Genomic DNA, 25,574 nt, shown 5'->3' on the forward strand with positions numbered 1-25,574 from the left:
TTTTGGGGTCAGTAGTCTGAGCAGCCGACACCCTTAACATGGTCTCCTGATCAATTAAACCATCATGAAAAGCCCTCATTATGCTAACATCCCTCTCTGATGACACTGATATGTTTCTATTTAGGCCCTTTATTATCAGTCCATTCTCCTCACAAGGTGAATCCCTCTGCACATTTTCAGCAGTGTTGGGATCAGTTGAATCCTGGCAGGTGTTCTGCTTCTGAAGAGCCTTTACATAGACAGAAGCAGGAATCAAACCACACTGAAATGCTCTCTCTAAGGTCAGTGTATCCCCTGTGTGGCACGCCTTCAATCCATCACTGACTGGTTGGATCTCTATCATCTTGATGACCAGATGTTCAGGGATGCTCCCTTCCCTAGCTGCTGCTATTTCAGAGAGGGGCACAGAAGAGAAATGTGGACTCTGTATGCACTTGCTTGCTTCATTCAACTCTTGCAATTGGTTCAGTGCAGACTCATCAATAAGATCTTGTTTGACAGCCTCATCCAAGTCCTGACACACATGGAGCTCAGACTGAGAGAGGTCAGAGGTCATTGGCTGGGCCTCTGGGAGAGTGACCCCAATCATCTGATCAATCAGCTCACTCTGATCAGAGTGCACCACTCCATTCCCAAGCTCACGAATGCCATCAAAGGTTTTAAAATCCTATGGAAAATGAAAATATGACAAATTATTGAATTGACTGCAGACAGGACCTCAATATCAAAATCTGTATTATCTATGTAAAATGTGCAATTCAAAATCTACAGTACTCAAAAGCAAGGCAAAACTTGTACTCACCACCACACAAATGTATGTTAAGAGATCATGTGCACAAGTGCAAGACTGCATCAGGGTTGTGACAGCAGAATGAGGTACAATACATTGAAAGCTAACATGCATCTGTGAATGCAATATCCAGCATCTTGCAAAAAAGAGGGCAAGTTAGACACATCACAAGAGTGTTATGTAGTTGTTTGTTGAGCTGAAAGAGAATTCAAGCACATGGCTTCAATCAAGACTGTGAGATTTCAGAATGAAATTGGATGATATAGGCAATAAGCATGTTTACAGCATACTCAGATTTTCTGGGTTTCATTGGTCAAAATCCTGTTGTTTTCTAAAAAACTGTTCATAGTGATCCAGTATTATAAAATGAATATAGAATGACACAAGAGAAAACCACTCACACCGTGCTAGAAATTAGAGGAAAAAGGTTAGTCATGCAATTGAACACTACGTGGCACTTGTTCCTTTTTACCACATTGTAAGGCACAAACACAATCCACCCTATTGAAGAGGTAGCCCAGTATCCAACCTGCTCTGCAGAGGGCGTCTGATCTGCACACTGTTGGGAGAGATCACTGTAGGCCTGATTCAGCGCCTTCAGCTGCTCCTGGGCCGTCTCCCTTTCCTCCTCAGTCATTCTGCAACACATGATACAAAGGATGAGGCTGTAGCCTTTCACAGAGGAGGAAGTCTCATGTATTTGAGGCATAATGGCTTGACTTACTTGTCACTGTGTTTGTTCAGCATCATTTGTGTGGACCTGAGTGCTTCTGCAATTTGTTCCTTCTTAGTTACCATCTCCTCCACTGACACCTAAAACAGCAATAAGTACTGTATTAATAGTGTATATACAGTACAGTAAACTGACTTCTCACTTTCATGTAAGCTTTGCAATGTAGTCACCATATCTAGTGAATATATACTGTATATATAGTGACACACAGGCGGGAGCGCGCGCACACACACACACACACACACACACACAAACAGATGAATCTACAGAAGCTGTTTTTCTAAGAATCAAACCATGGGGCCAAACAATGACACTGATTATATTGAAAAAATAATATTTCACAATTAAAATTGTTTATATAAAGTTAACAAATTAATTGACGTATTAACACAGGTATTCACAATTTGGCAAAAAAAAAAATAGAGTATGGCAACAAGGTAAGGAGAGTTTACAGTAGTTTAAAGATGGACAGGGACATAGCATATGCTAATGCTATGTATTTATTTTATTGTTTTACAGGGACAATGCACATTAATCAACATTACTGTAACTGTGCCATTGTCAACCAACTGGCTGGTTTTCAAGTGCTATCCCTGGGCATGATGTTAAATAACCAGTAACACAGATATTGCATGTTTCCTTGGACAGACATGGACAAAACTCTTTTGATATTTCAATAGCCTATGGGGATGATGTAATTTGCCACCTCACACATTTTAAATATATATTTAAAATGCTTATATTGCTGTGGCCTGTAATGAGGTTGTTCTGAAATATGAGTGCTTGTGCAACTGATAAATCTGGAGGAGGTCATGGAAATACCAAATATATCATGAAAGCCATTGGTGATAATCTGAACCATGGCATGGTTATCAGGGCGACTCTATAAACTAATAATTATAACCTATAGTGTAACTGCAATAAATACATGAGAAAGTAGACAATAGTGTTTTTATTAGAAATCATACGCACACACTGTCAATCAGAGGCTGTGACAATATTTTGTATGATTAAAAGAAATGTATTCATGAGCAATAAACCATAGTAGGGTATTCTCTCATGCACAGCACACCTGGGGGCCATATATAATAACAGGACATACCAAAAACACAAAAACCAACACACACAGTATTTACCTGGGGCTTATTAGAGGCTTCTGTGTTGGCGTTACCATCTTTCAGAGCCTTGTCATCATTGTTCAGGCTCTGTTTCACATTGGACATCCAGTGCAATAGCTTGCTAACTTTATCGCCATGCTCTTTCTTCTCCTCATCAACAGATCTCTAGAATTTGAACAGATGGATTTTCAACATGATTGTTATTTTGTCCTATAAGAATTCAACACAGACCACCGAATGAAAGATATTAGATATTAAGGAATCCTAAAAGGTAGGTGCAATGCTGAATTACATTTCTGACCACTTCAGAATCGGACCAAGAACACCTGGGCTCAAGAACCATATATCAGTTGCATCACTTTTAAATGCATTTATTCAATGATGGGAATGTCTAAATGTCTAAATGAAACGTGCTTGACACAAAATACAAAAAATAATCACATAACATTCTCTTATGTACAATACATAAATGCCCCACATTGTTTTTTTTAATCAATCCCCTCTTTTATTGAACCTGATGTCATGGTTTGTTGTGGTAACTTTGGCAATACTATTGTATCAATACAAACTGTATTTCAACCACATGAGAACATTTCATACCAAAGTAAAAGCCATGTTACTAGACAGGTAAAAAATACCTGGTGTGCTCCCAGTTCCCTTTAATAAGCCAAAAACAAAGCATTTTGTTTGCTTATGAATAAGTTTCTCTGCTTGGCCCTAGCTATGGACAACCACATATTTACAGCTGATTATAAGCCCAAATATACTGGAATGTTGACTTGGCTCCAACACTATGAGCTTTTGCAGCCTCCAGTAACCTTAACCCAGTGTGGCAGTCATAGACGCTTCTTTCAAGTGCCTCTTTGAATGAGATTTTTCTCTTGGTCTTGGGACAGGTGAGGCTTTTGGTGTATGACTTTTCATCTTTCAGTACAAAGGCAATGCCTTTGTCAACCAGACAGCTCTGAATGACTTCCTCAAGAGAGACTCTATCATGAGTCTCAGGGTTTATCAATCCTCCAGTCAGGAGCTGGAACTCAAGGCAGCGAAGACCTACATCCTTTGGGAAGAGATTTTCCTGAACAGCCTGAGCAACCGATAAAGTCTTTGCTGTCTTGGGTTGAATGATGCCATGATAGGCCTGCTCAAACTGTTGGAGCTGGTGAGAAAATGACTCATCCAAAAGACCTCTTCTCAGAGCCTCTGTGACTGTAGCTTTCTCCCCAGAAGAAGGATCGCAGATGCCTCCAGTGCAAGCCTGGGCCTCCAACAGCCTTAGGGCAGTAACTCTGTCAATAAGGCTCTGCTGAAGAGCTTGAAGAACTGACAGGCGCTTCCTCTGAGCGACATCCCAGAGACCAGCAATAGGACTGTTAACATCCTCAACAACAACCATTCTCGAAAATATGAGGTCTGCAAGCTCATAGATACTGAGGAGCCCTTTGCGATAGCTCTCAAGCTCTGTCGTCTCAAGAAACCTCTGACTCACAGCAGCCTCCAGACAAAGCTGCCGTCCGCTGTTGAGGTCAGCAATGATGTGAAGTGGGCTTCCATTGACATCAACAATGGACTTTTCCTGCCAGTCACTGTCCTGCTGTGATAGAAACAGATAGGTCCTCTTGTGAATGCGCTTCCCCTTGTATGCTTCATATGCTGACATTTCTACACCACGGCTGCTGTTGACAACAGACACTCTATGAGAACTCCTGGGAGAGATACTAGATAGATGTCTGTCACCAATTGGAAAAAGATAGACACCACCATCAGTATCATAAAGACAAGACTTCAGCATTTCACTGTAATATGATTTCTGCCCAGTATAGGGGTTGTGAAAACTTTTGTGGTTACTGATTGGATCATAGAGACTTTTTAGGGTGGCTTGGTTCAAAAGATCCTGATCAAAAGCAATGTTAGCCGGCACTCTAACACCAATGTCTGGGTTGATTACTCCTCCTGTGGCTATCTGGACTTCAAGGATCTTCTTCCCTTTGTATCTATCAAGAATCCTTTCCTCCACTGCCTGAAACACAGACAGCTTCTTTCCACCATGGATGTAGCCGCTAACTGCTTTCTCGGCATCCATCAGTTTGTCTTTCAGGTCTGCCTCTAGAATACCTCTCTCTAGAGCGTCTAGAACCGAGTATGTTTTACCTGTGGCCAGATCTGTAATGCTGCCTGTTGCAGCCTGAGCCTCCAGAAACTCAATGGCATACGTCTTTGCCAAGAAGCCTTTCTCAGCAGCTTCTAAGAAAGATATCTTTTTCTTACTTGACTCCACGTACACTCCAGCAATCGTAGTTGGCTTGCTGAGGAACTGAGCAAGGGATGCTTGCACCTCTTCCACTGTTGTAAGGCCCATTTCTAACTTCTTCAATATTTCTTCATCCAACAGCTTAATTTCGATTAACTTTTGAATACTTGTACTGCCTTTAAGCCCTGGGAGCTTTATTGAGGCCCAAGTGGAATGTAACACACTTTGCTTTCCCTCACAGTCTGTTGTAGCCCCTTTCAGTGTGTTTGCAGGATGAGAAACTTTGGTCGGCATGTCTGTGTTTGTTTCATTTGGTCCTCTCTCTGTTAGTCCACACAGAGACATGTACCTATGCACTGTCATGGTCATGGAGTCATTAGTTTTGACCTGGCCCGTGTGAGTCACATTCTGTATGTCTTTTTGGTGGAGAGTGGTAGTTTGAGGAGTAGAGTTGTTCAAAGCATTCTTCGTTGCTGGATCCTGGTGAACGCTTTGACTGTGACTAACATCCTTTTTGTCTTGTTTCACTTTTTTCAGTTCTTCTAGTATATTTTCTTTCTCCATTGATGCCATCTGTAGATATGACATTGGAATAATCTTTAGATAAAGAATCACTTTGGAAGACAACTGAACTCACAGTGTTAGCATTTAACTGTAATGGATAATAACCATTTAGAAATGGATATTTTAATCAATATTGAAAAATAATGTGTAATGCTTAATGTAGGTGTTTAAATATTTTAATATATATGATAATAAATATAATGGAATTGTGTATCAATAATATTGAATTAAGTTCATTCATACCTCTGAGGACACTTTAATTTTGACAACGTCATCCTCTAGCTTGTGTTTGAAGGAACCTTCATATGATGGCACAATCTTCTGCGTTATTATACGTTCTGTCTTCAATTTAGCAGCCTCGTTGTCTTTGACACACTGATTGGTTTCACTTATTACCTCCAGGTCATTCATCTTCCTGCTTTCAGTCTTCATCACAGCCTCCAGCTGCAAAAGCTTTTCCTGTAGGCTTTTGACCTCCTTGACATAGGATGCAATCTGTTCATTGAGGAATCTTGCTTCCTTTTCCTTTATTGTCAGTTTCTGCTCACTCTCTCTCAACATCTGTTTAAGCTTAGCTGACTCCTTTGAGCGATCATTGCTAAGGCTTTCTAGATGACTAATGTTGGAGTTAAGTTTAATTTTGGCGTCTTCAAGTTGAGCAATATGTGATTTAGCCTTTGACATGTCACGGCTGAGCATGGTTCTTTCTTGTTGCAGTTTGTCCATTTTGATTTGCATCTGTTGTAACTGTTGGTCAGCTTCTTGCTTTAATTTCAGTGTGCTCTGCTGTAATGATTTCATCTGTTCAACTTCTGCTGGCACTTTTACTTTCTTCTCACTTTCATGTTTGATTTCAGATTGCTGTAAAATGAGCTTTTGCTCTATTTCGGTCTGCACTAACAACAACTGTGTCTCATAGCCCTTCTTCTGAAGTTCTAGTTTACCTTTCAAGTCCTCCAGCATTTTCTTGCAATTCTCAAGTTGTTCTTCCAGCTGTTGGGACCTTAGTTGAAGCACTGAACTTTCTTTTTGCTTTTGCTTAGCCTCTTCTTGGGCTTGGTCCAGCTTTTCTTTCAGTATTGTGACTTCAGATCCCAATGAGATGCTTTTCTCTTGGGCTTCAGCTCTCTCTCTCTGAAGGACTGTGATTTCTTGTGTCAGATTTGATGGGGATTTCTCAAAACTACGAAGGCTTTCATTCACCATTAGCTTATTCTTTTGAAGTTCAGCCTCCAGCTCCATCATTTTTGACTCTTTGACTTTCCTTTCTTCAGTCTCTTTAGCCAAATCATCCTTTGCTCTTTTTAGGGCAGAGTTCAACTCTGCAAGTTGAACATTCAAGTTATCTAGTTTCTTGTCTGCTGTTTTCTTGTCACTCTGAAGAGCATGTATCTCCTGCTTTAGATTTGCTGCCATTTTCTCTGAGCTTCCAGTTACTCCTTTCATACTCTGCTTACATTTCAAAAGCTCAGCCTCTAATGCCTTCACTTTACTGAGATATTTTTCACTCTCAGTTGATTTTTTTTGCAGTTCTGTAGTTGTTTTCTTTAGCATTGTGTTCAAATCATTAACCTCAGCCTTTTGCATGTGGATTTTCTGATTGGCCAAATTTCTCTCAGCACACAACGACTTTATCTCTGATTTAAGACTCATTACTTCTTTCTCATAACTGGAGATATTTGAACTAAGTGTTTTGTTTTTCTGCTGCATTTCAGTTATTTTCTTTACCTCTTCGTTGTAATCCCGCAGTTTAATTTGAAGTTCATGAGAGGTCTGGGATTTTTTAAGCAGTTCCTCTTCAATAATCCTAACCTGTGACTTGGTGCCCTCTACCTGAGACTTGAAAATTTTAATTTGTTGATCCTTGCTGCCAATTTCCATAGTCACCTGATCAAGTTGAGCTCTTACATTTTTTATGTTCTTTTCCATCTCCAGATTGATCTTTTTCAGCTCCTCTACTTGCCTCTGCAATTGAGAAGCTGATAAACTGCTTTTCTGAAGCTCAACTTCCAGGTTTTTACATTTGAGTTGTCTCTCTTGCTCGGATCTCTTCTTGAGGGTATTTTCCTCCTTAGCCTTTTGAAGCTGCTGTTTCCAACTTTCCCTCTCACTTTTTAAAGACTTAATCTTTTGTTCACAGAATGATTTGTCTTGCTGCAATGACTCAGTATTCATCTGAATTCCCCTAATATCACTGTCCAATAGCACATTAATTTTTGTCAGCTCATCGTATTTAAACTTAAGTTGATCTATTTCTGCCTGTTTGGAAGATAACTCTTCCTCTAAGCTGTGCATCCTGTGACTATTTTCCTGCTCCATGGAGCTCCTCTTAAGTAGTTTCTCCTGGCTTATCTTCAACTGCTCTTTAAGGCCTGCGACTTCAGTATTGTGGAAAGTGGTTTTCTGTTCCAATGAAGACTTAACCCTCTGGAGAGATTTGATTTGCTCTTGAAGTTCATACATTGATTTCTTCATTTCCAGTGTCTCCTGTCTGAGCTCCTCTGACTTTTGTCTCATGCTGCTCCTTTCGGATTCCATGTCCATGTGGAGTTTCTTCAGTCTATTATTGCTGTCATCCAGTAGCTCTTTAAAACTCTGAGCTTTCTCCTCAGCTGTTTCAGCTCTTTTCTTGACCATGGTTAGTTCCTCTAGTTTGTGCTGCAGGACATCCACCTCTACACTGTTGTTTTCTCTAACTGCAGTTGACGGTGACTCACTGTGGACGGCCTTTGTGTCGGTCAGATCAATTTCCATAGCATGGGCTTGGTTTAGTAACTCTGCCTCAGTACCTTCCTTAACCTTGGATTCTCTCTCAAGTGTGTGCCTGTGCTTCTTAAGATATTGGACATCATTATCCTTCCTTGTCAAGTGGTCTTCTATATTCTCCCGTACCAAGGAGCTCTCCTCTGTGTTCTTCTTCACCATGGGAAGACTATCCTCCAGGCAGGACCACTTAGCCTCCGATTGCTGAATTAACTTTCGTGTGTGGCTTAATTCATGCTCAGCAGAAGCTTTGTCTTTCACTGCTAACTCTAGTTTGGTGCAATACTGATGAACGTCATGCTCAACCTGCGATTTTTGAAGGACTAGATCATCAATTGTCCTCTGTTGTGTTTCTACTTCTCCTTCTAGCCTTTCCAGCTGTGCTTGTCTTGTAACCAACACATCCTCCAGCTCATGTACCCTTTGTTGAAGTTGACTGATCTCTATTTCCCCTTCAGCCTTTTGGAGCTCCATGCTCTCTGTCCTTTTTGCATACTCTGCTCTTTCAAAAGCCTTTCTGGTCTATAATGCAAAAAATAAGTTATCCACGATTCTCATGTTTAATGAGAAAATGTGAGAGAAAATCAATTGCACTAATATTTTCCCCTTCACCAGAGTCGTGCAGCACTGTTAAGCAATCTCTCCAAGTATTTGCAGTTTAATGACCGGAAGATGATTTTTTACATAATAATACAACAGTTCCACACAAATATTCAACATTTGCCACATTTTTACTGTGCAGAGCTGCTCTCTTGCTTAAAAATCAACAAGGCCCATTATTAGTAAATCGTCACAATTTCTACACAAATAAATGGCCTGAACAAAGCACTTGTCAGAGACCAGCTCATTGCACCATATTCCTTTGACCCACAACTTACATCAGTCCTTGAACTTTTCAGCCAATAAACAAGAGAATACCTTACAATAACAATAATCACAAAATACCACAAATCCTGGAGAGACTTTAATTTCCCCATAGACATGCCATGAGACATGAGACAGTGTTTCCGTCAAAGAAAGAAGAAAGCTTCCTCCTCCCAGCAAATCACCACCACCAACAATAAAGAGGTATTTGTATACATACAACATATTTCCTAATTTTACTTCTTCTGAGCAAAGAAGCAAATATCTTTATTCATGATGAACTGACTATCAATACTAAAAATATGACCCTTGGTGGAAGTCATGGCCTTAAAGTGAAAACTAATCTCTGTTCAAGGTGATTGAAATACAGTTTTGAGGGAAGACTTAGTACTGAAAATGATTTATTTTCTTTTGTTTTGTTTTTTCTTCTTAATTTTCTTTGCCTTTTTGATACTCTAGCCCTTTTAAATGTGAAGTTTTATTTGACTTAATGTTAGTGGAAGTATCACCCTCACATTGTGTAAGAGGTATATAAATTAAAGAGTGTATTTTACAAACCATGACTTCTTATTGAGAAGGTGAAATATGTTGATACAGAACATCAGATATAAAAAGCATGCCAAGATAAGAACAGAACATAAAGCAAAAGTGAGAGCACAATACAAGTACCCAAATCCAAAAATAAAACCCAACAAAAATCTAAAATACGCTGCGTAAGCTGCATGCAGAAAGCCATCTAACCAAGGAGTTTTAAAATATGAATCCCTCACCTCCTCGTCTTCAGTTCTCTTCAGTGTTTCACTGGCAAACTTCACATACTGCGTCATCAGCGTTACAAGAGCAGTGTAGCGGGTTCGGAGATCCATAAACTGTGTTGAAACAAAACAAAGAAATACCTCATTTAGCATGCAGAGCACATACAAAGCTGATCTCCAACTGTATTACATTTTACATTAGACCTTCACCTCCTGCTGGATGGTGTCAGAAGAACTCTGCATCCTCCGTTTCTTGAGTGGAGATTTGTGCTGGGAGTCAACCATTGCTCTGTAGGTCATCAGCTGAAGTTCATAATCCTGAATCGAGATTTAGTATAGTGATTATCTGAAGGTAAGGTCTACAACTGAGCAGCCCATCCAGGAATTAGAATGAGCACTTTTATGAGTGCAAGGTTTTTTTTTTGTTTTTTTGTTTTTTTTTATTGATTTTTTTCCCCTCAGGCTTGCAATTTGGACAATTGCCTGCACATTCGGAAATGCTCCAGAAATTGCACAGAACAGTGTAATCAATTTTCTTCACAAGCAAATCACTGTTAATTTGCCAAACCTTACACATTTGCTTCCAAGAGAAAACTGCAGATTGCATTCAGAAAAGCCACAATAAAATCAAGCATATGGTGGTAAAAACCATAGAAAATTCTGTGAAATCCTGGTGGGGCTGTTGTTTATTGTTTAAAGCAAAACCCCGAAGGGCATGATAAACAAACATTTAAAAAAAAAAATACATTTTGAAATCTGCTTACTTTAACGGCAGACGAGTACTGCTCTGAGTACTTTTGACACTCATCAATTCTGCTCTGTTTTTGCTCAATTTCCGCAACAAGGACCTGAAAAACACAGATGTTTTAAATATATTCACGCTCTATACTGTATATATCTGAAAGTAAAGAAGTCCCCTCTTGTCCTACCTTCTGCTGGTTTAGCAGCTCAGCGAGAGCCTTGCTGTCTTCAGGTTTGTTTTCTTGGGCCTTTAGCTGTGCTGCTTCCATTTCTCTAACCCACTCATCAAGACTGCTATAAGAATCTTTGTAGTATTTCAGAGATTTGCTGATACCTTCCAGGTCCCGAAGCCTGAAATTTAATTCATAACCTCAGTGAGTAATACTCAGACTTACAGTGGTAACGTTTCCACAGAATTTTTGCCAATTAAGTCTTATTGCACATGGGGGAAAAAATTAATGTGATCAAAAACACAAACCTGCTGTCAATCTGGGAGTGAACACTATGCCATCTCTCACACAGTTGATCAGCTTTCTCCTTGTGCCAGTCTAGGTCAAAGTCACGCTCGTTGTGGGCTTTAAACATGCGATCGCTGATGGCCCGTGCTTTCTGCAGCTCGTCCTCCATGTCATGGAATACCTCTTGCTTCTCATCAATCTCTGTCCGCCATTGCTATGATCAGAAGAAACAGAGATTCTTCAGAAGTGAATTAACAAACACAGATAAGCAAAAAAACATATTCCTTGTGGATTTAGTAATTCTTGAGACTTGAGTCCAATATTGAGTGCATTACCTTGAGTGTGGATATGACCGTGTCGATGGACCTCAGGTCAGAATTCACAGCATCTTCCTCATAGAGTTTGGACTCGTAGGCTTTAACTAGCGTCTCTGCACTCTGGCTGTGCTTCACCACTAAACTCACTGCTTTCAATCTGCACAAAAGAGAAAATATGTCCTCAGTTAAGTTACTTTTCCAACTGCAAATATCTAATTGGTTTTGGAAGTGCCAGCAGGATTATTTCCTGACAACAGAGGGGATGTCAGGGTCGGGGTCATCTTACTTGTCCATATAGATGGAAGACATGGAGTAGACTTGGCCCATGCTCTGAATGAGGACACCGAGCTCAGAGGAAAGGGTCGGCACGGACAGAGAAGCTGCAGCCTGTCTGAGGAACATCTCGCACTTCTCCTTCATGACGTCCAGGTCCTCCTTCAGTTTGTTCAGCTCTGCTCTCTTCTTCTGCAAGGCATCAGTATGTGGAAATTAATTAGTACAATGACACCACTAAATCCTCAAAAGTGTTATTTCTTGGGCACCAAATGTGTACCTCATGCTCCGTGATGCGCTGAAGACTCTGCTCCAGGTCGTCTCTCTCCAGCGGCGTGCGGATTTGCCTGATCAGGTGTTCTTCATGAGCCTCCAGATGCATTCGGAAGTTGCGTACTTCTGAGATGTAATGATTGTACACCGACTCCTCGTGTTCCTCTGTTTACCACAGAAACATAAGGAAGCGTCATCAAATGAGAGGATAGCAAATGTATCAATCCTAAACATTGAAGGACAGTACAATGGTTCCTGTGTTGTATTTGTTAATACACTTGACTATTATTTATTATCTTTTTATTTTATCGCTGGAAACAATTTCTTTGCAGATTTATCACTGCCAAATATTGTCAATGTTTTGGAAAATAGACTTCAATACCTAAAAAGATTACATAATAATACATGTTGGAGAACACTGGGAATGTAACTCACATAATCTCAAATATTCATTGAAAGTTCACAAATGTGCCTCTAGGTGGCAGCATCATCACAGTATCAGTTCAAGTAGGAACTGTGGCAATATGGCTTACAGTAAGCACAGAATTACAAAAAATAAAGAATAAATTACTGGGTTATTGCAATATGAGTCTGTTGTGTGAACATTAAACTTATAACAAAAGTCTATCTTGCATTCCACCTGTGTGCTTGTCATTGCTCTTGTTAGGGGACTGAACTCCTTTGACAATGAATTCACTCATTTTGTTAAATCAATGACTTCGCTGTCACTGTCACATGTAGGCCATTCACCAGTTAGGACAATGGTCTTAATAAGCTGAGAACTTTGATTTTAACTTATCATACTAGAAAGATATTTCCACTTGTTAGGTCAACTTCTTCAGTAGTAGACACTGTTATCTGTCACAGTCTTATGAAACATCACCTAGTAAAAGCAGTCACACTTTTTGTCCAGACATTCTGCCCTGTTAGCCCTATTTAAAACCCATAACACAAGATTGGGACTATCCCAGTGTTTGCTTTTTGCTAGCAGCAGACCAAACCAGGTTTTGTGACTGTTCTTAATCCAGTAAAACAGCATAATTCCAAAAGGCATGAACTTTATGCTTAATAGGCTTAAAGAGCCATGTGTTTCCCTCGAGGCGTGGTGTTGAATGTACAGCAGCAGCTCCTTGTTGCCGTGGACAGGAGGGGAAGCTTAGCCTTGCCTCTCTCAGCAGATCGGAGCAGCTCCTCATAGTACTCTTTGCAGGTGATGACGTCTCTCTCCAGCTGGGCACAGTCTGCTACCGTGAACACCTCAGACTCCTCGCTGTCTTCCAGGAAGTCCTCAAAGTGGGACTGCAGGTTGCTCAGGACCTGCTGATGCTCTCCTGGTAACATGGTCTTAATCTGAATAGATCAGAGAAACACATGAGGAAATCAGACGAAATATTCCCCGACATGCACTCATCATTTCCTCCAAGTACGATCATCAAAACTGAGTCTAATCGATTACAGCTATAATAAATGAATATCATCTGGTGCTGTAACTGATCAGTAAGAGTCTAAAAATGAGGAGAAAGTAAATCAAACATACTGAGGCCACGTTCCAGTTCCGGATTGCTCGTATATCAGCCATCAGATAGTGCCAAGACACCACACTCTTCATGTTGATGTGGGAGTGGTGCCACAGTGCCAGAACATTCTGGTATAACTGCTCAATTCTGCAGGCAAAGCAAGAAGCATTAATGATTTGTCCAACCAAAGACAGGTCATCAGAGCTTATATATCCAAGATTACAACAGACATTTGAATCTCTAGAATAAATACTTTGATTTTAGAGAATTTCGAAGTAGCGTCTCACCTGCTAGCCATATCAGCAGCCTCCTTGTTGGGTGGAGGCACGGTGAAACAGACAGAAGGCACCATGGCCTCGTTCCCTGCAGGGCTGATCACCTTCCACTTGGCCCGATGAGAGTTACTGGCCAACACGCACTCATCATCCTTATAGATGGTGATCTGAAAAGAGTTACAACAGAGAATAGATTTACTATTCTAATCGGAAACAAACTGAAATTGAACACGGTGTAATATGGCGAGGGGAGCTTAATAATACCTCTATCTGTCGGTAATCACAGATGGCTTTGACAGGAATGGAGGATCTCACGGGGCTGTCTGGGTTCCTGGGCCTGAGTTGCACAATAGTTTTGGCTCTTCCCACTAGTCCAGCTACAGTGCTGCGGTACTGAAGGAGCTGCTCTTTCTCATCCTACAGACACACCACACCAAGAAAAAGCTTTAATTTTCTCATTCTTATTCACGTTTCCCCACTACTACTAATCTGACAACTTACCATGGACTCCTGAATAAGATCCTCCAGCTTGTGTAAGCTGCTTGTTCTATCGCAGCTGTACTTTCTTTGAATGGCATCTTGTAGGCCCTTAAGGTAGTCCATGGACTCTTTGGCATCGTTGAAAAACTGTATGGGGTAAAAGCATGAGAAATTAGCTGTGATCGACTAATATGCCTTCAGTCTACTAAGATGGCAGTAACTCACCTCAAAATAGATTGCGTTCTCTTTGAGATGCTGTTCTACACAAGAGCAGAGCTGCAAAATCCAGCTCCACTGGGTCTGCATGGCAGCTTTGTATGCCTGGGATAAAACAACAAGGAAACATAATATAATATTCAGGTTTCATGGCTGGTGATTTTCCTGCTGAATTTGTCCTTAGCAGGCTGGACAGGCCTCTGAAACAGTACACACACCATGTGACACTAAACAATATAAATGATCTTTTTTTTAGGCGTGGCGGTAGCTATAGGCAGAGTAGAAGCTGTTGGAATCAAGCTATTTGTCTTACTATCTGCAGAGCTCAGTATAAACACACACAGTGAATCAGTAGGGCTTACTTCAATAGTTAGTCTGGCTGGGTGGTTCTTGAGCAGGAGGCTTTCTGCCTTGTCCTGCACAGACTTGATCGCCTCCTCCTTTTCATCCAGCTCCCTCATCAGATCCTGTTGAGAGACATCGGGCTGAGTCTCTCTGGCATTCAACCATGGCACAGAACCAGTCACTCCCTCCTCTCACAACCTAACACCCTGTCTCACACTGCCGAGTATGCAGTTGTGCTCCATTCATGCCACAATAAACAAAACACTTCACTGCAATTTTCATTTTATCAAAAGTTAATTCAGTGGTTATTCATCTGCATCTATCCTTGCACTTTTTACAGTTAAAAATTGTTCAATGGTTGTTTAAAAGGGTGTTAAAACAAAAAACAAGAACCATCCACTTTATATTAAGATGGCTTACAGCATGGTAGTCTCTTTTCTTGGAGATGTTGCTGTTGCGATCGCTCCAGTCAAAGGCGACCTCCTCTTCCTCTTTCTCGTTTAGCCAGATCAGCTCCTGAGTAGCCCGCGATACGAAGTCATGCAGACTTTCCAGGTGGCTCTGCCGCTCTCTAGAACAGCTCTGACAGGAACAGGCATTCATGAAGTCAGGTTACTTAGCAAGTAGACTATTTATAATTTTAGACTATAACTATTGAGTTCAAAAGATTACTTACCAGTAGCTTCTCATACTGGTTCTCTAATTTGTTCAGTTTTTCAGAATAAGTTAGTTTTAGAGGTTGGGTCATCTGAATCTGAGAAAAAAAAAGCAATTTTCAGATTCTTCCCAAGAAACAGCTATTAAAAGGAGTGGAGGGTGGGTTAGGCTACTGCAGCAACATTTTAGATTGACATTTAGGTTATAGATTATGTAGGGTTGTTTTGGTTTCCGCTGAGATTATAAACTGTGCAGCACTTACCTCACTAAGTTTGGCGTCTTTAAGACTCATCTGAAATTCTTCAATGGCTCTATGTACACTTTTGTGGTTCTCTAAATGCATTTCCACACTTGGCAAATCAGATCCCCACTCTGCACGATCCACCTGTGCCTTCAAAACAGAAAAATATTCACACACTCAGTATCTTGTTTTAAATGTGCAGAGTTGCATGATATCAACAATCTGATTCTAGTTAAAGTCTAACACTGATTGCTCACTTGCATCTCCTCCACCCAGTTCAGCAGGTCCTGAACAAAATTCATGTTGACCTCCTCCTCCGTCAGGTTGGGGTCTGCCAGTGAGGATTTGACTAAGGGCTTACGGATCTGCATGTGTTTCAGATGCTTGAGCGACCCTGGGTCCATGCCGCCGCCGCTCCCCATGTAGGCCTGGACCGAAGCAGGCTGCAGTCCGGGGGTCAAGGCAGGGGTCAGGGTCGGGGTGAGGCACGGGGTAAGGCTCGAGGTGAAAGTGGACCCGGGGGTGACCAGTGCCCCGGGGGTGAGTGCAGGGGTGAGGGCCGGTGTCAGCCCGGCGTTTATGTTCTGGGAGAAACCCGAGTTTAGGCTTTGAGTGATGCCTGAGATCATCATCTTGGTTTGCTCTGTGGTCAAGGTGCGACCTTTACTGTACACAGAAGAACACTCGGTTCTCAGGGCCAGAAGGTCGTCCCGGAGTTTTGATACCCTGTGTTTAAACAGGAAGAACAATATGAGACGCCGAAGTACTATATGAGAACATTTTGTTATTTTTTAGAGTTCAGTGTCTACTTTGTACCTTTGGACAAGTTGATCTGCAAAAGGGAATTTCCCATCCAGAAGAATTTGGATGTCCACCACTTGTTGCCTGAGAATATTCTCACACTCCAAAAGGTATCCGGCAATCTCAGCCTCATTCAGGAACTGAATACCAGACTCGAGACGCTTTGCATCCTTAGCAGAGGAAAGAGAGACAATGACTCAAGGCAAAGCATGCATAATCACTGCTATGTTGTCATAAATTAAAGGATCTGGCATGATACTTACAGACTGTAGGGCAGTTCTAGCCAATGCTAGCTTGTCTTCTCCGTTGACACAGTCCCGCTGGACCCTGTTGGCAATCTGCTGCAACATCTCAAGTCTACAAAAACAAAATAATCAAGTTGAAATTATAAGTTTACAATTGATATCAGCTCACCACACTGTAAAAAGCTTCACAAAAGCCAAACTTGCACTTGTAACCTCACCTAGGTCCATAGACAAAGTTGTTATTGATAAAGACTGAGCTGCCTGCATGTAAAGGCTCCATGGCAGATCCAGTGAGGAGGTTCTCATTAGAGCCGGAGCTGGTGAGCGTGCTGTTGCTAACAGACGAGACACCGCTCCAATATGCCAGGTTACTGTGCATGGTAGACCACTATCGATATGCCCAGCCACTCAAAGAATCAGTTACATCCCTCCGAATCTTCCCTCTGAAACAGGAATCCCAGCCTAGACCGAACCTCCATAACTTTACAGAAAGCATTCGCACACAAATCTGACAGAAGGGCTTTCACCTGCTCACATTTATACTGTCCTGCGTGTTGACACACGGCCAGGTGAGGAGCCTGTAAAGTGCAACTCACCCTGAAATAATATGCTGCCCTTCGGGGATAAAAAAGCTTGTGGTATCCATCAAAGTTGACAACCCATTACAGGTTGAGACAGTACACTTTTACAAGCAGTGAGATTCTGTAATTCACTGGCAAACGGCTGTATTTCTGTTTCTGCCAATTTTCACCTCACCCACCTTAATGCTGTAATGATGTACTTTTTTTTATATTATTATATTTATTTTACAATGAATAATGCAAGCGTGGATATGCCGACTTGTCTTCCCTAATATCAACAACGCCAGAGGATTTACAAGTAACTCCATCTCCAGTCCAAAAGATTACATTGACACTGAAGGCTTGACAGAGCTTGCCATCAGAAAACAGTCACCCCACTATATCATGAAAATATCTTTGTATCATTTGAAAAGGAAGTGTATTTTATATCAGTTAACAAAAAAAAAGTACACGGAAACGCACACAGAATGGAAATTTGCTATTAATGTTTCATGCTGATTTTGCAATTCACTCTATCAACTGTTAATAAAGTAAAACACCTTATCATTTGTAAACTCTGCACTTTGGCTGTGGTAAATGAGGCCATTAAATTTGAACTAATAATGGGGACAAGAGTTTGAAAACATGTTGACATAAATCATATAATAGAGTGCAAAAGTTTTCTATTTTCATGAGGAAAGTCGAAAGCTCATATAAACCGCTGTTCATCAGAGTGACGTTTCAGTTTCAGTAGAGACACGAGGAAACGGATAGACTGGGAATAAGCAGTCTTTAGCAAGGTCTTTTTATACACACAGGGCCTTGATACAATCATCTTGAAAGAAAACACAAGGCACAGAAGTCAAGAACAAAGGTCATGAAAGTGATCAAGGATAACGCAATCAACCAAAGGGGGAAAGTGATCAAGGGAAAAACAAAGGGCAACAGAAGGGTAAACAGAGTATTCCTTTTCAATCAAACAAAGTTTAACAAAGAATATCTTAAACACAGCACATCATTCATTCATTCATGCTTCAGATCACTGTGTATGGTCTAAAACACCCATACATTAAATAGTGATGAGCCATGACTTTTGGGTGACACGCCAAATAATTCTGCCATAAAGACTATTGCAATCCACAATATGCTGGGAAAGAGGCTCAGTGGTTCCACGTACCTGTCCACCTCCGGCCTCAAGCTCTTCTCTCTTTCCAGCATAGCCACAATCAGTTTGCCCCATTCCTTCTCCACATCATTAGGATGGTGACCCGGGGGTAGCTGGATACGTCCAAACTCAATCCACACCTGTCACACACACACACACGCACAGAAATGTGGTTATCACTGCCATATGCAGAACTAGAAAGACTGTTATGTCTTTGATCACAGACACACACTCTCTGCTCTTTTGCATCTGTATACCTCTAGCATTTTATAAAGATGTTTGATTTTTGTCTTCTCGTTCTCCTTCAGTGGGATTTCATGTTCTTTGAACTGCAAATACTGTGTATAAAGTGCCTGTAAAAGAAAACAGAAATTATAATTAAAATGTAGCCAATGTATATTATTGTTCAACAAAGCATCAAAACAGAGATTATCCAGGAGAACAATGTCTGTCCATTTGTCTGTACTCTATGCTTGTCTTTAGAACAACTCCTGCATGAAAGTGCCTTTCCCGTTAGTAGCAATCGACTACATGCAGCAAATGGAAGCTCTCTCATATCCGTCAATATTACTTTAAGATTCAGTTACAGCAGAAAGACGCTACAGATGGGCTATCTGAAGCAGGCATTAGGCCTGTACTATCATGACCAAGCACTAAAACACTGATATTCAGCAGCTTTTAAAGAGATGACTCGAGCTCAATTTATGCAAAGTGAAAAAAAAACATCAGTAAAATCTTCAAGGTGAGGTTTACTTGTTTCAGCACGCTACCTTGAGTTCCACAGGGTTGTTGGGGAATGCTCTGTCTGACATTACGGTCACATTGTGTTTGATCCACTGGCTGAGGTATTTGATCATGTTCTGGTACTCCACCCATTTGATATCAACATCCTGTTCAGAGCAAACGGACCATCAGCAGTTTATCTATTTTCAGCACTTCACTTTCTCTAAATGGAATGTGTTCTATTACAAAGTAATCATTAAGTGAAGTTTTCATTCACAGCACCAACATCCACTGATGTGTCACATAACCAATTTGATCCAGATTAAATTCTAGGCATGTCTGCTTTTTTTAATACTTATACTTACATTAGCGCTGATGCCATCGACACCGTCAGGTACTTTGGGGAAGGCATCGTACAGTGTTGAGACGTATGTGATGACTGATTTCTCATCAGGGGACTGAACATCTACGTCTGAGGAGGGAAGAGAAAAACAAAAAGTCAGAAATTAAATACATGACAATAAGCTGTATTCAGTGGAAGTATTCATAAATCAAAAATCCATTACCTTCACTCCAAATGATTTATAGCATGAAGGTGTTAACAGGTTTAAGAACGTTTACAGAGTCAAACCAAACATGACAGTGTGTATGGATCTCACCCTCGGGGTCCAGCAGTCTGGCCACTCCCAGCTGCTCAGCCACACCAAACGCCTGCTCTAAATTTGATCGGTTGGTCTGGCTCGACACTCGGCTCATATCAACCAGGTCTGGCCTGGAGAGAGAAAGAGAGAAAGAAAGAGAAAACAGTAAAGCAACATTGTACTGGTCAGCAAAGATTTACAATTCAAAGTTTTCACGGTTTCAAAGTTATTGCTTTACTGAAGGATTTTGTTTACTTTGTAAGGGATTTCTCAGTATATAAAAATGCCTTTTTGAAACATTTTTGGGTGCAGTAATGTACATTATCTGTCAAACGCCTGTGTAATAACTAGCCAAAGGGGAAATGCCTCTCCAGAGACACATCTGTGTTTGCTCAAGTGCCAAGGACAGTCAAGACAATCCCGTAGAGGATATTGGTTATATTTCTACAAGATGTGTCCTTATATGTTTATATATTCTGCATGAACTATAGTCTTTCATGGCCCCCATTGAAATACTGTAAATGCAATACAGGTCATACAAGGGGAAAACCCACAAAATTGCTCAAACAAAATTGCTATAATGCCAATAGCAAGAATAACGCTAACATTGCAATTTAAAATCATTCAATTAAAAAGCAAATATGCAGTCAAGATCACTCAACCTACAAAATGATATCTCCGTCATTCTACAAAAGAATTCAGCATTGTATACAGTAGTTGCTAACGTGTTACAGTACCTGTATTTGTGAATGATGGCGTTAAATAGCCTCCCATCCCTCCAGGAGGTAGTGAAGTTGTCACAGCGTACGCCTACGTAGCCGTCTGTCATCTGCTTGGACCAGAGCAGCAGCCTCTCCTTGGCTGTCATGTCCTCGGACTCTCCTGTCACGTGGATCTCCGAGATCTAGTGCAAGGAGAAATACAAAAAGGTGTTCAAAGCCTATCAATATGCACTGACATCTGACATCTGATATCTACATCAAATATACAGGCAACAGCAGAATATTATACTTGCTGCAGAAGCTATAAATACTTATACAACTTCTAAATAAATACTCATGCAAACAAACAAAATGGAAATTTGATATTAACAAACCTATGATACTGTGCCAAAACCTATGCTATAACTGTGTAATTGGGTATCTATGTTATACTGATATAATTGATATATTAAGGTATATTTCTAAAGAGATTCTTGTAAACAATGACAAAGAGCTACTATTTCAATCGCCAGGAATAACCAACATTCTCTTTTCATTTTCAGAATTGCCTTATCTGGTTCATGAACAGCAGTGTCAATGTTGAAAATGTCAGCAAGGGCAGATAGAGTTGGCTAATAAATGACCCAATAGGTTTACAACAGACTTATGAGTGGAGTATGATGACCTAAAACAAACAGTAACACTTTGATACTGGGTTTAAGGCACATTCACAACACCTCAGCAAGAGTTTATAGCTACAGTTCATGCCACATTCATGAATACTGATTCAACCCTTAAGTAGACTTTATAAGGTATTTATACAACACCTATCTTAAACAACCAAAATGAAGGAAACACCAGGCATCAGAAAAGCTTCATTCTGCCTTGGGACAAGTTCTACCTTTATGGAATATGAACTCTGTATCTTAAAGCATTAAGGAGTTATAGAAGTTTTGAGAAAATCAGTTTTTCCTCATTAATATGCAAATTTATGCAGAAAGATGCTCCAAAGGCTAATCAGATCATCTACTCTATAGTGGGTACTTGTGGTGTGAGTATGAAGTTTCTATCATGTGTTGTTCTTGAGCTTTTGTGTTCACAAGAATGTGTCTAAACACAGACAGAAAGACAAACACACAGATGCCGCTGTGATGACATAATGTCCCACATCATGTACTATGGTGGAGGGACATACAAACTGTATGATGAGAAACTGAATATACCCCAAAGCTTTCAATAAAATCATCTTTTCCCTGAGTTAGCTTTGTACAAGTTTTGTTCCAATGCATGTGCTGACAGTCTTTGCTTCAGACAGAAAAGGAATCTGTGTTGCTCTAAGGAACTGCATGGTAGCTGGTTGCCCACAGTGAGGAAAGATTATGTCATGAAACTAAATTACCATCATCTCCTCTCAAACCAAATACACTGAAGTATATATTTTCAGCATCGTGCTAGACTTCTGTGACAGAAACGCAGCCCTTGCAGTATTCAAACCACATTTTAGCCAAATAAAAGAAACCCCTTATTAGTCCATCATGGAACAAGCTCGATCACCCTCATCATGGTTATAAATAACATGTGCTTGGTTTACCTCGTGTTGGGCGGATATACATTTGGCAGAGGCTTGGAGAGGTTCTACGTAATCAGAGCAGGTGTAGGCCCTGCGTCTCCTCCTCCTGTGTACTTGAGTGCTCCATATAATTTTGGAAAATGTGTCCTCGCTCCCGGGTCTGTCATTCCCTCTTAGAGTTCGCAGCATATGCTCCACTGCTCCAAAGCTCACAGCCCTCCTTAACTGGCGCTGCAGCAGCTTCTTCCCCAGCAGACCGTCTTTAGCTGCGACCCCCTTGGACGTTGTGTTAATACCATGGAGCTTTCCTTCTGCAGTGGACCTGCTCCTGTCACTGTCTGCCGAAAACCTTCTACACCTCAATGCCAACCTCTCGCCTAGAGGTTGATTGCAGGACCCTCTGGAAATTAACACCGGTACCTCTCCAATATAGACACCTTTGCTTATGCTGTCTTGCCTGGACAGAGCTGTCTCCCCCTTTGATGGTCTGTCCGTCCCTGCATGGCTCTCCGCTGTGCTCCCATCCGGGCCGTCCTGAAGTTCTGTACTCCCATGGGTGGCCAAACTTTTAACGGTCTCGCTTCCATGGCTGCTGAGAGATTCCACGGGCCGAAATTCCACTGATTTCCTCTTCTTCCTCTGGAAATAGCGGCGACCTTTGAGTTCTTTAGATTCGGGGCTCAGTGGAGCTTTTTTGGGGTCCACGTAGCATTCCTCTTTAGGGCCCCGCACACAGCCGCAGACGTTGCCCATGGCTGCCAGTCGTACGCTCTCTTCCCCATGGACAGTATTCCGCTCTCAACAGGGTGCTGTTTTCAAGCCTAGTATCCAGTGGACCTCGCTTGATCTGAAGCGCCACTATCCCGACGAGAGAAAGGCATTTTTTTCCCTCTCGCAGCTGGCAAAGAATAAGCAGAGGCGGACAGAACAGCAGCCAGACATAAACCTCACTCCACACAGAGCCGGGAAGAGTGTGTGTGGCTTTTCCTTTTGTTGACTCTCAGAGAAACACGGATGGGAACTCGCCGGCCCTTTCGCACTCACTCTTGCTCTCTCTCACTCTGCATTTCTCTCTCTCTGTCTCTATCTCTCTCTCTCTCTCTCTCTCTCTCTCTCCCTCTCTCTCTCTCTCTGTGTCTCTCTCTCTCTCTCTCTCTCTCTCATGGGTCTCTCCTCTCTGACACTGGAATCCTTTCTGACCTTTGAAACATTTCTCTGGCATTGCTAATCCAGCACAAACACCATAAATGCACACAGACGCACAGCCCACATGCTTGTGGCTCTCAGCTGAGCGAGCATGAGAAAGAGAGGCAGACAGGCCTGTTTTGGGCCGGCCTGTCTTCTTCATCTGCAGTGTAAACATGGGCACTTCATGACCCCCTGCTGGTGTTAGGTTTCCAAAAATGTGTCTGTCTGTAACAACGCTATATCAGAGGGGGCAGGGTGGCAAAACTGGTGGGTGGGAGGACATGATCTAAAGCTGACAGTGTATTCCAGCTGAAGCCCGCCTATTATGCCGTGAGAAAATTTGGCTCAGCAAGTTTGACTGCTCTGACAGGCTGCGCGAACCAGACAGAGTCCCAGCCTATCATAAAGGCTTTGAAAAACAGAACAGCGTGGGTCAACGAGAGCAGCAGAGGCAAATCCAAGCTGGGCAACAAAGTGCTTTCACTTTGCCTATTAATCAGGCTACGTACAATAGCGGAGCCAGAGGTGGGGCTTAGGTCCAATGGTTTAAACAAACACTATTATCTGAACAGATCACCACCACGGCAGCTCAAAAGGGGACAAACGCTCTGACCAGGAAGTGACTCAACATATAAAACCATTACAACAATTATTAGATAATACTGCAATATTCTGGCCAATATGGTGTGGCACAAGCCCAATATAAAGGAATGTAACAGTATGTTCATTACATAGTCAGTGTGTGAAAGAGTAAATATAATTCCACCTCACAGCCCGACTAAAAATAACTGTGCCACCATGCTCTTACAACATTTGAACGCCAATGAAGTTTCCCTGAAGGTCAAAGTCTCCTGACAGCCAACACAGTTCACACAGACTACTGTACATTGAATTCTAATCTGCTAATTCTACAGTATTGGATACATTTCTCTATGTAATCTCTCAGCAAAACACAGGTTTATAGCATTAAGTATACTGTATAGCCTTGTGGTTTGCTTTAACAACCATGATGACGTCAATATTTGTGTCTGTTAGCTATCTGACAGGACAGAGACAGTGACTGTCAATCAAAAACAAAACAGACCAGGGAACATAGAGACAGGTAACAATAGTGCTTTGTCATCGTTGTATGCTGAGGTTTCACTAGCTATACTAGCTAAAATAAACATTATACAAGAGGTTTCTCAATAAGTCCCAGGTGGATATTCCACAATGTTCCCAATTGTGAAGAATACAATAGTGGCAGCATTGTGTAAACAAAATCACCCACATATATATACAGACTGGATCAAACAATGGATAGCAATAGAGGTAATGGTCTGGAAATAAAACTTCAAGAGCAAAACAATCAACCAACAACACACACACACACACAAACAAACAAACACACACACACACACACACACACACACACACTCAGTACTCTCAAGTAGCACATGGTAATATAAAGGTGACAGCAAAAAGGAAATGGGCACATGTCAACAACCATGCATGTCCCCACAACAACCCCATTGGGGATAACAAAACGTCCTTCAGACTAGGATTGATGGGTGCATTCTGGGTACTTTAGCCAAAGCCAATTTGCCACTCCTATACATTTTTCAGCAGGGACTGAGCATGTAACATAAATACAGTGCTGGGCTCACACATGTCAATCTGCTGTCAGGATTGCTTATATTGTAAAAAATAAAGGTGTAGTCTACGGATAAAGATCAACAATTTCTCTCCAAGCGCCCTCCTATCCTCACAAATCAAGAAGAAACAGGCCCATAGCTGCTGGATCGAGTGCTCAAGGGCTTGCGTGAGACTGACAGGGGCAGGTGTGGGCGCTCATCACACAAGCTACCTGTCAGCATGTTTTCAATCCAGACAAAATTATATAAACTATGTTTTTTTCAGTATTTCAATGATCTAATTTTCAACACCATTTCTTACATCGCTATCCTCATGTTACCTAACTTCACAGTAGTAGTATTTCAACTTTTGGAGCATGTAACATTTATAATCATAACACTACAACACTACAACTCTACAACTCTCTCCATTTACACTGTACACACTACACCTATGGATACACACAGACAGACTTTTGTTCTTAACAGGTTAAAAGACGTTCTGCATTTTACACCAAAGCTGTTAGTCTGAAAGACACACGCTAGCTGCTGCAAAAAACGTCTTGCCCTGTACTGTAACCAACTGAATCCTGTGGCGTGTGCCAGAGATATTAATAATCCAGAGAGAGAGAGAGAGAGAGAGAGAGAGAGAGAGAGAGAGTAGTTGTCCATGTAGAGTTATGTAGTTTTTGGATGTTATTGGGTAATTATTGGATGCAATGCAGGACACCTGGAC

At 41.3% G+C, this 25,574-nt stretch overlaps 2 protein-coding genes across 2 annotated transcripts in view; both read right to left on the reverse strand.

Annotated features, from left to right (window-relative positions):
• The window catches only part of LOC139664744 (dystonin-like), a 114,445-nt gene that overhangs the window by 55,459 nt on the left and 33,412 nt on the right, over positions 1-25,574 (reverse strand). The window contains exons 9-39 of the mRNA XM_071543689.1: positions 20,504-20,670; positions 19,785-19,897; positions 19,491-19,597; positions 19,173-19,292; positions 18,660-18,755; positions 18,415-18,542; positions 16,696-16,789; positions 16,448-16,602; positions 15,889-16,357; positions 15,653-15,781; positions 15,410-15,487; positions 15,154-15,315; positions 14,751-14,855; positions 14,398-14,493; positions 14,194-14,319; positions 13,957-14,109; positions 13,705-13,859; positions 13,438-13,564; positions 13,067-13,250; positions 11,908-12,065; positions 11,641-11,819; positions 11,373-11,511; positions 11,058-11,251; positions 10,768-10,930; positions 10,603-10,686; positions 10,049-10,156; positions 9,854-9,952; positions 2,678-2,806; positions 1,515-1,603; positions 1,367-1,428; positions 453-489 (exon numbers count right to left, since the gene is read on the reverse strand). Of these exons, the coding sequence (XP_071399790.1) occupies positions 453-489; positions 1,367-1,428; positions 1,515-1,603; positions 2,678-2,806; positions 9,854-9,952; positions 10,049-10,156; positions 10,603-10,686; positions 10,768-10,930; positions 11,058-11,251; positions 11,373-11,511; positions 11,641-11,819; positions 11,908-12,065; positions 13,067-13,250; positions 13,438-13,564; positions 13,705-13,859; positions 13,957-14,109; positions 14,194-14,319; positions 14,398-14,493; positions 14,751-14,855; positions 15,154-15,315; positions 15,410-15,487; positions 15,653-15,781; positions 15,889-16,357; positions 16,448-16,602; positions 16,696-16,789; positions 18,415-18,542; positions 18,660-18,755; positions 19,173-19,292; positions 19,491-19,597; positions 19,785-19,897; positions 20,504-20,670 (4,205 nt within the window). The remainder of the gene's footprint in view (positions 1-452; positions 490-1,366; positions 1,429-1,514; positions 1,604-2,677; positions 2,807-9,853; positions 9,953-10,048; positions 10,157-10,602; positions 10,687-10,767; positions 10,931-11,057; positions 11,252-11,372; positions 11,512-11,640; positions 11,820-11,907; positions 12,066-13,066; positions 13,251-13,437; positions 13,565-13,704; positions 13,860-13,956; positions 14,110-14,193; positions 14,320-14,397; positions 14,494-14,750; positions 14,856-15,153; positions 15,316-15,409; positions 15,488-15,652; positions 15,782-15,888; positions 16,358-16,447; positions 16,603-16,695; positions 16,790-18,414; positions 18,543-18,659; positions 18,756-19,172; positions 19,293-19,490; positions 19,598-19,784; positions 19,898-20,503; positions 20,671-25,574) is intronic.
• Positions 2,749-8,210, reverse strand: LOC139664843 (desmoplakin-like). Its single transcript, XM_071543821.1, has 2 exons — positions 5,700-8,210; positions 2,749-5,465 (listed from the first exon to the last, which is right to left on the reverse strand). Exons 1-2 carry the CDS (start codon positions 8,208-8,210, stop codon positions 3,381-3,383), a joined length of 4,596 nt encoding a protein of 1,531 aa, XP_071399922.1. The 3' UTR covers positions 2,749-3,380.

Source organism: Centroberyx affinis, unplaced genomic scaffold, assembly GCF_046629955.1.
Source record: "Centroberyx affinis isolate AG114_WGS23_722 - 3 ecotype Tasmania unplaced genomic scaffold, CSIRO-AGI_Caff_v1 ptg000240l_1, whole genome shotgun sequence".
Taxonomy (NCBI): domain Eukaryota; kingdom Metazoa; phylum Chordata; class Actinopteri; order Beryciformes; family Berycidae; genus Centroberyx; species Centroberyx affinis.

Coding starts and splice junctions, on each gene's coding strand:
- LOC139664843 (XM_071543821.1), bottom strand. CDS start 8,210: ATGGAAATTGATCTGACCGACACAAAGGCCGTCCACAGTGAGTCACCG. Junction 5,466..5,699: donor AAATTAAAGTGTCCTCAGAG/GTATGAATGAAC, acceptor TCATATCTACAG/ATGGCATCAATGGAGAAAGA.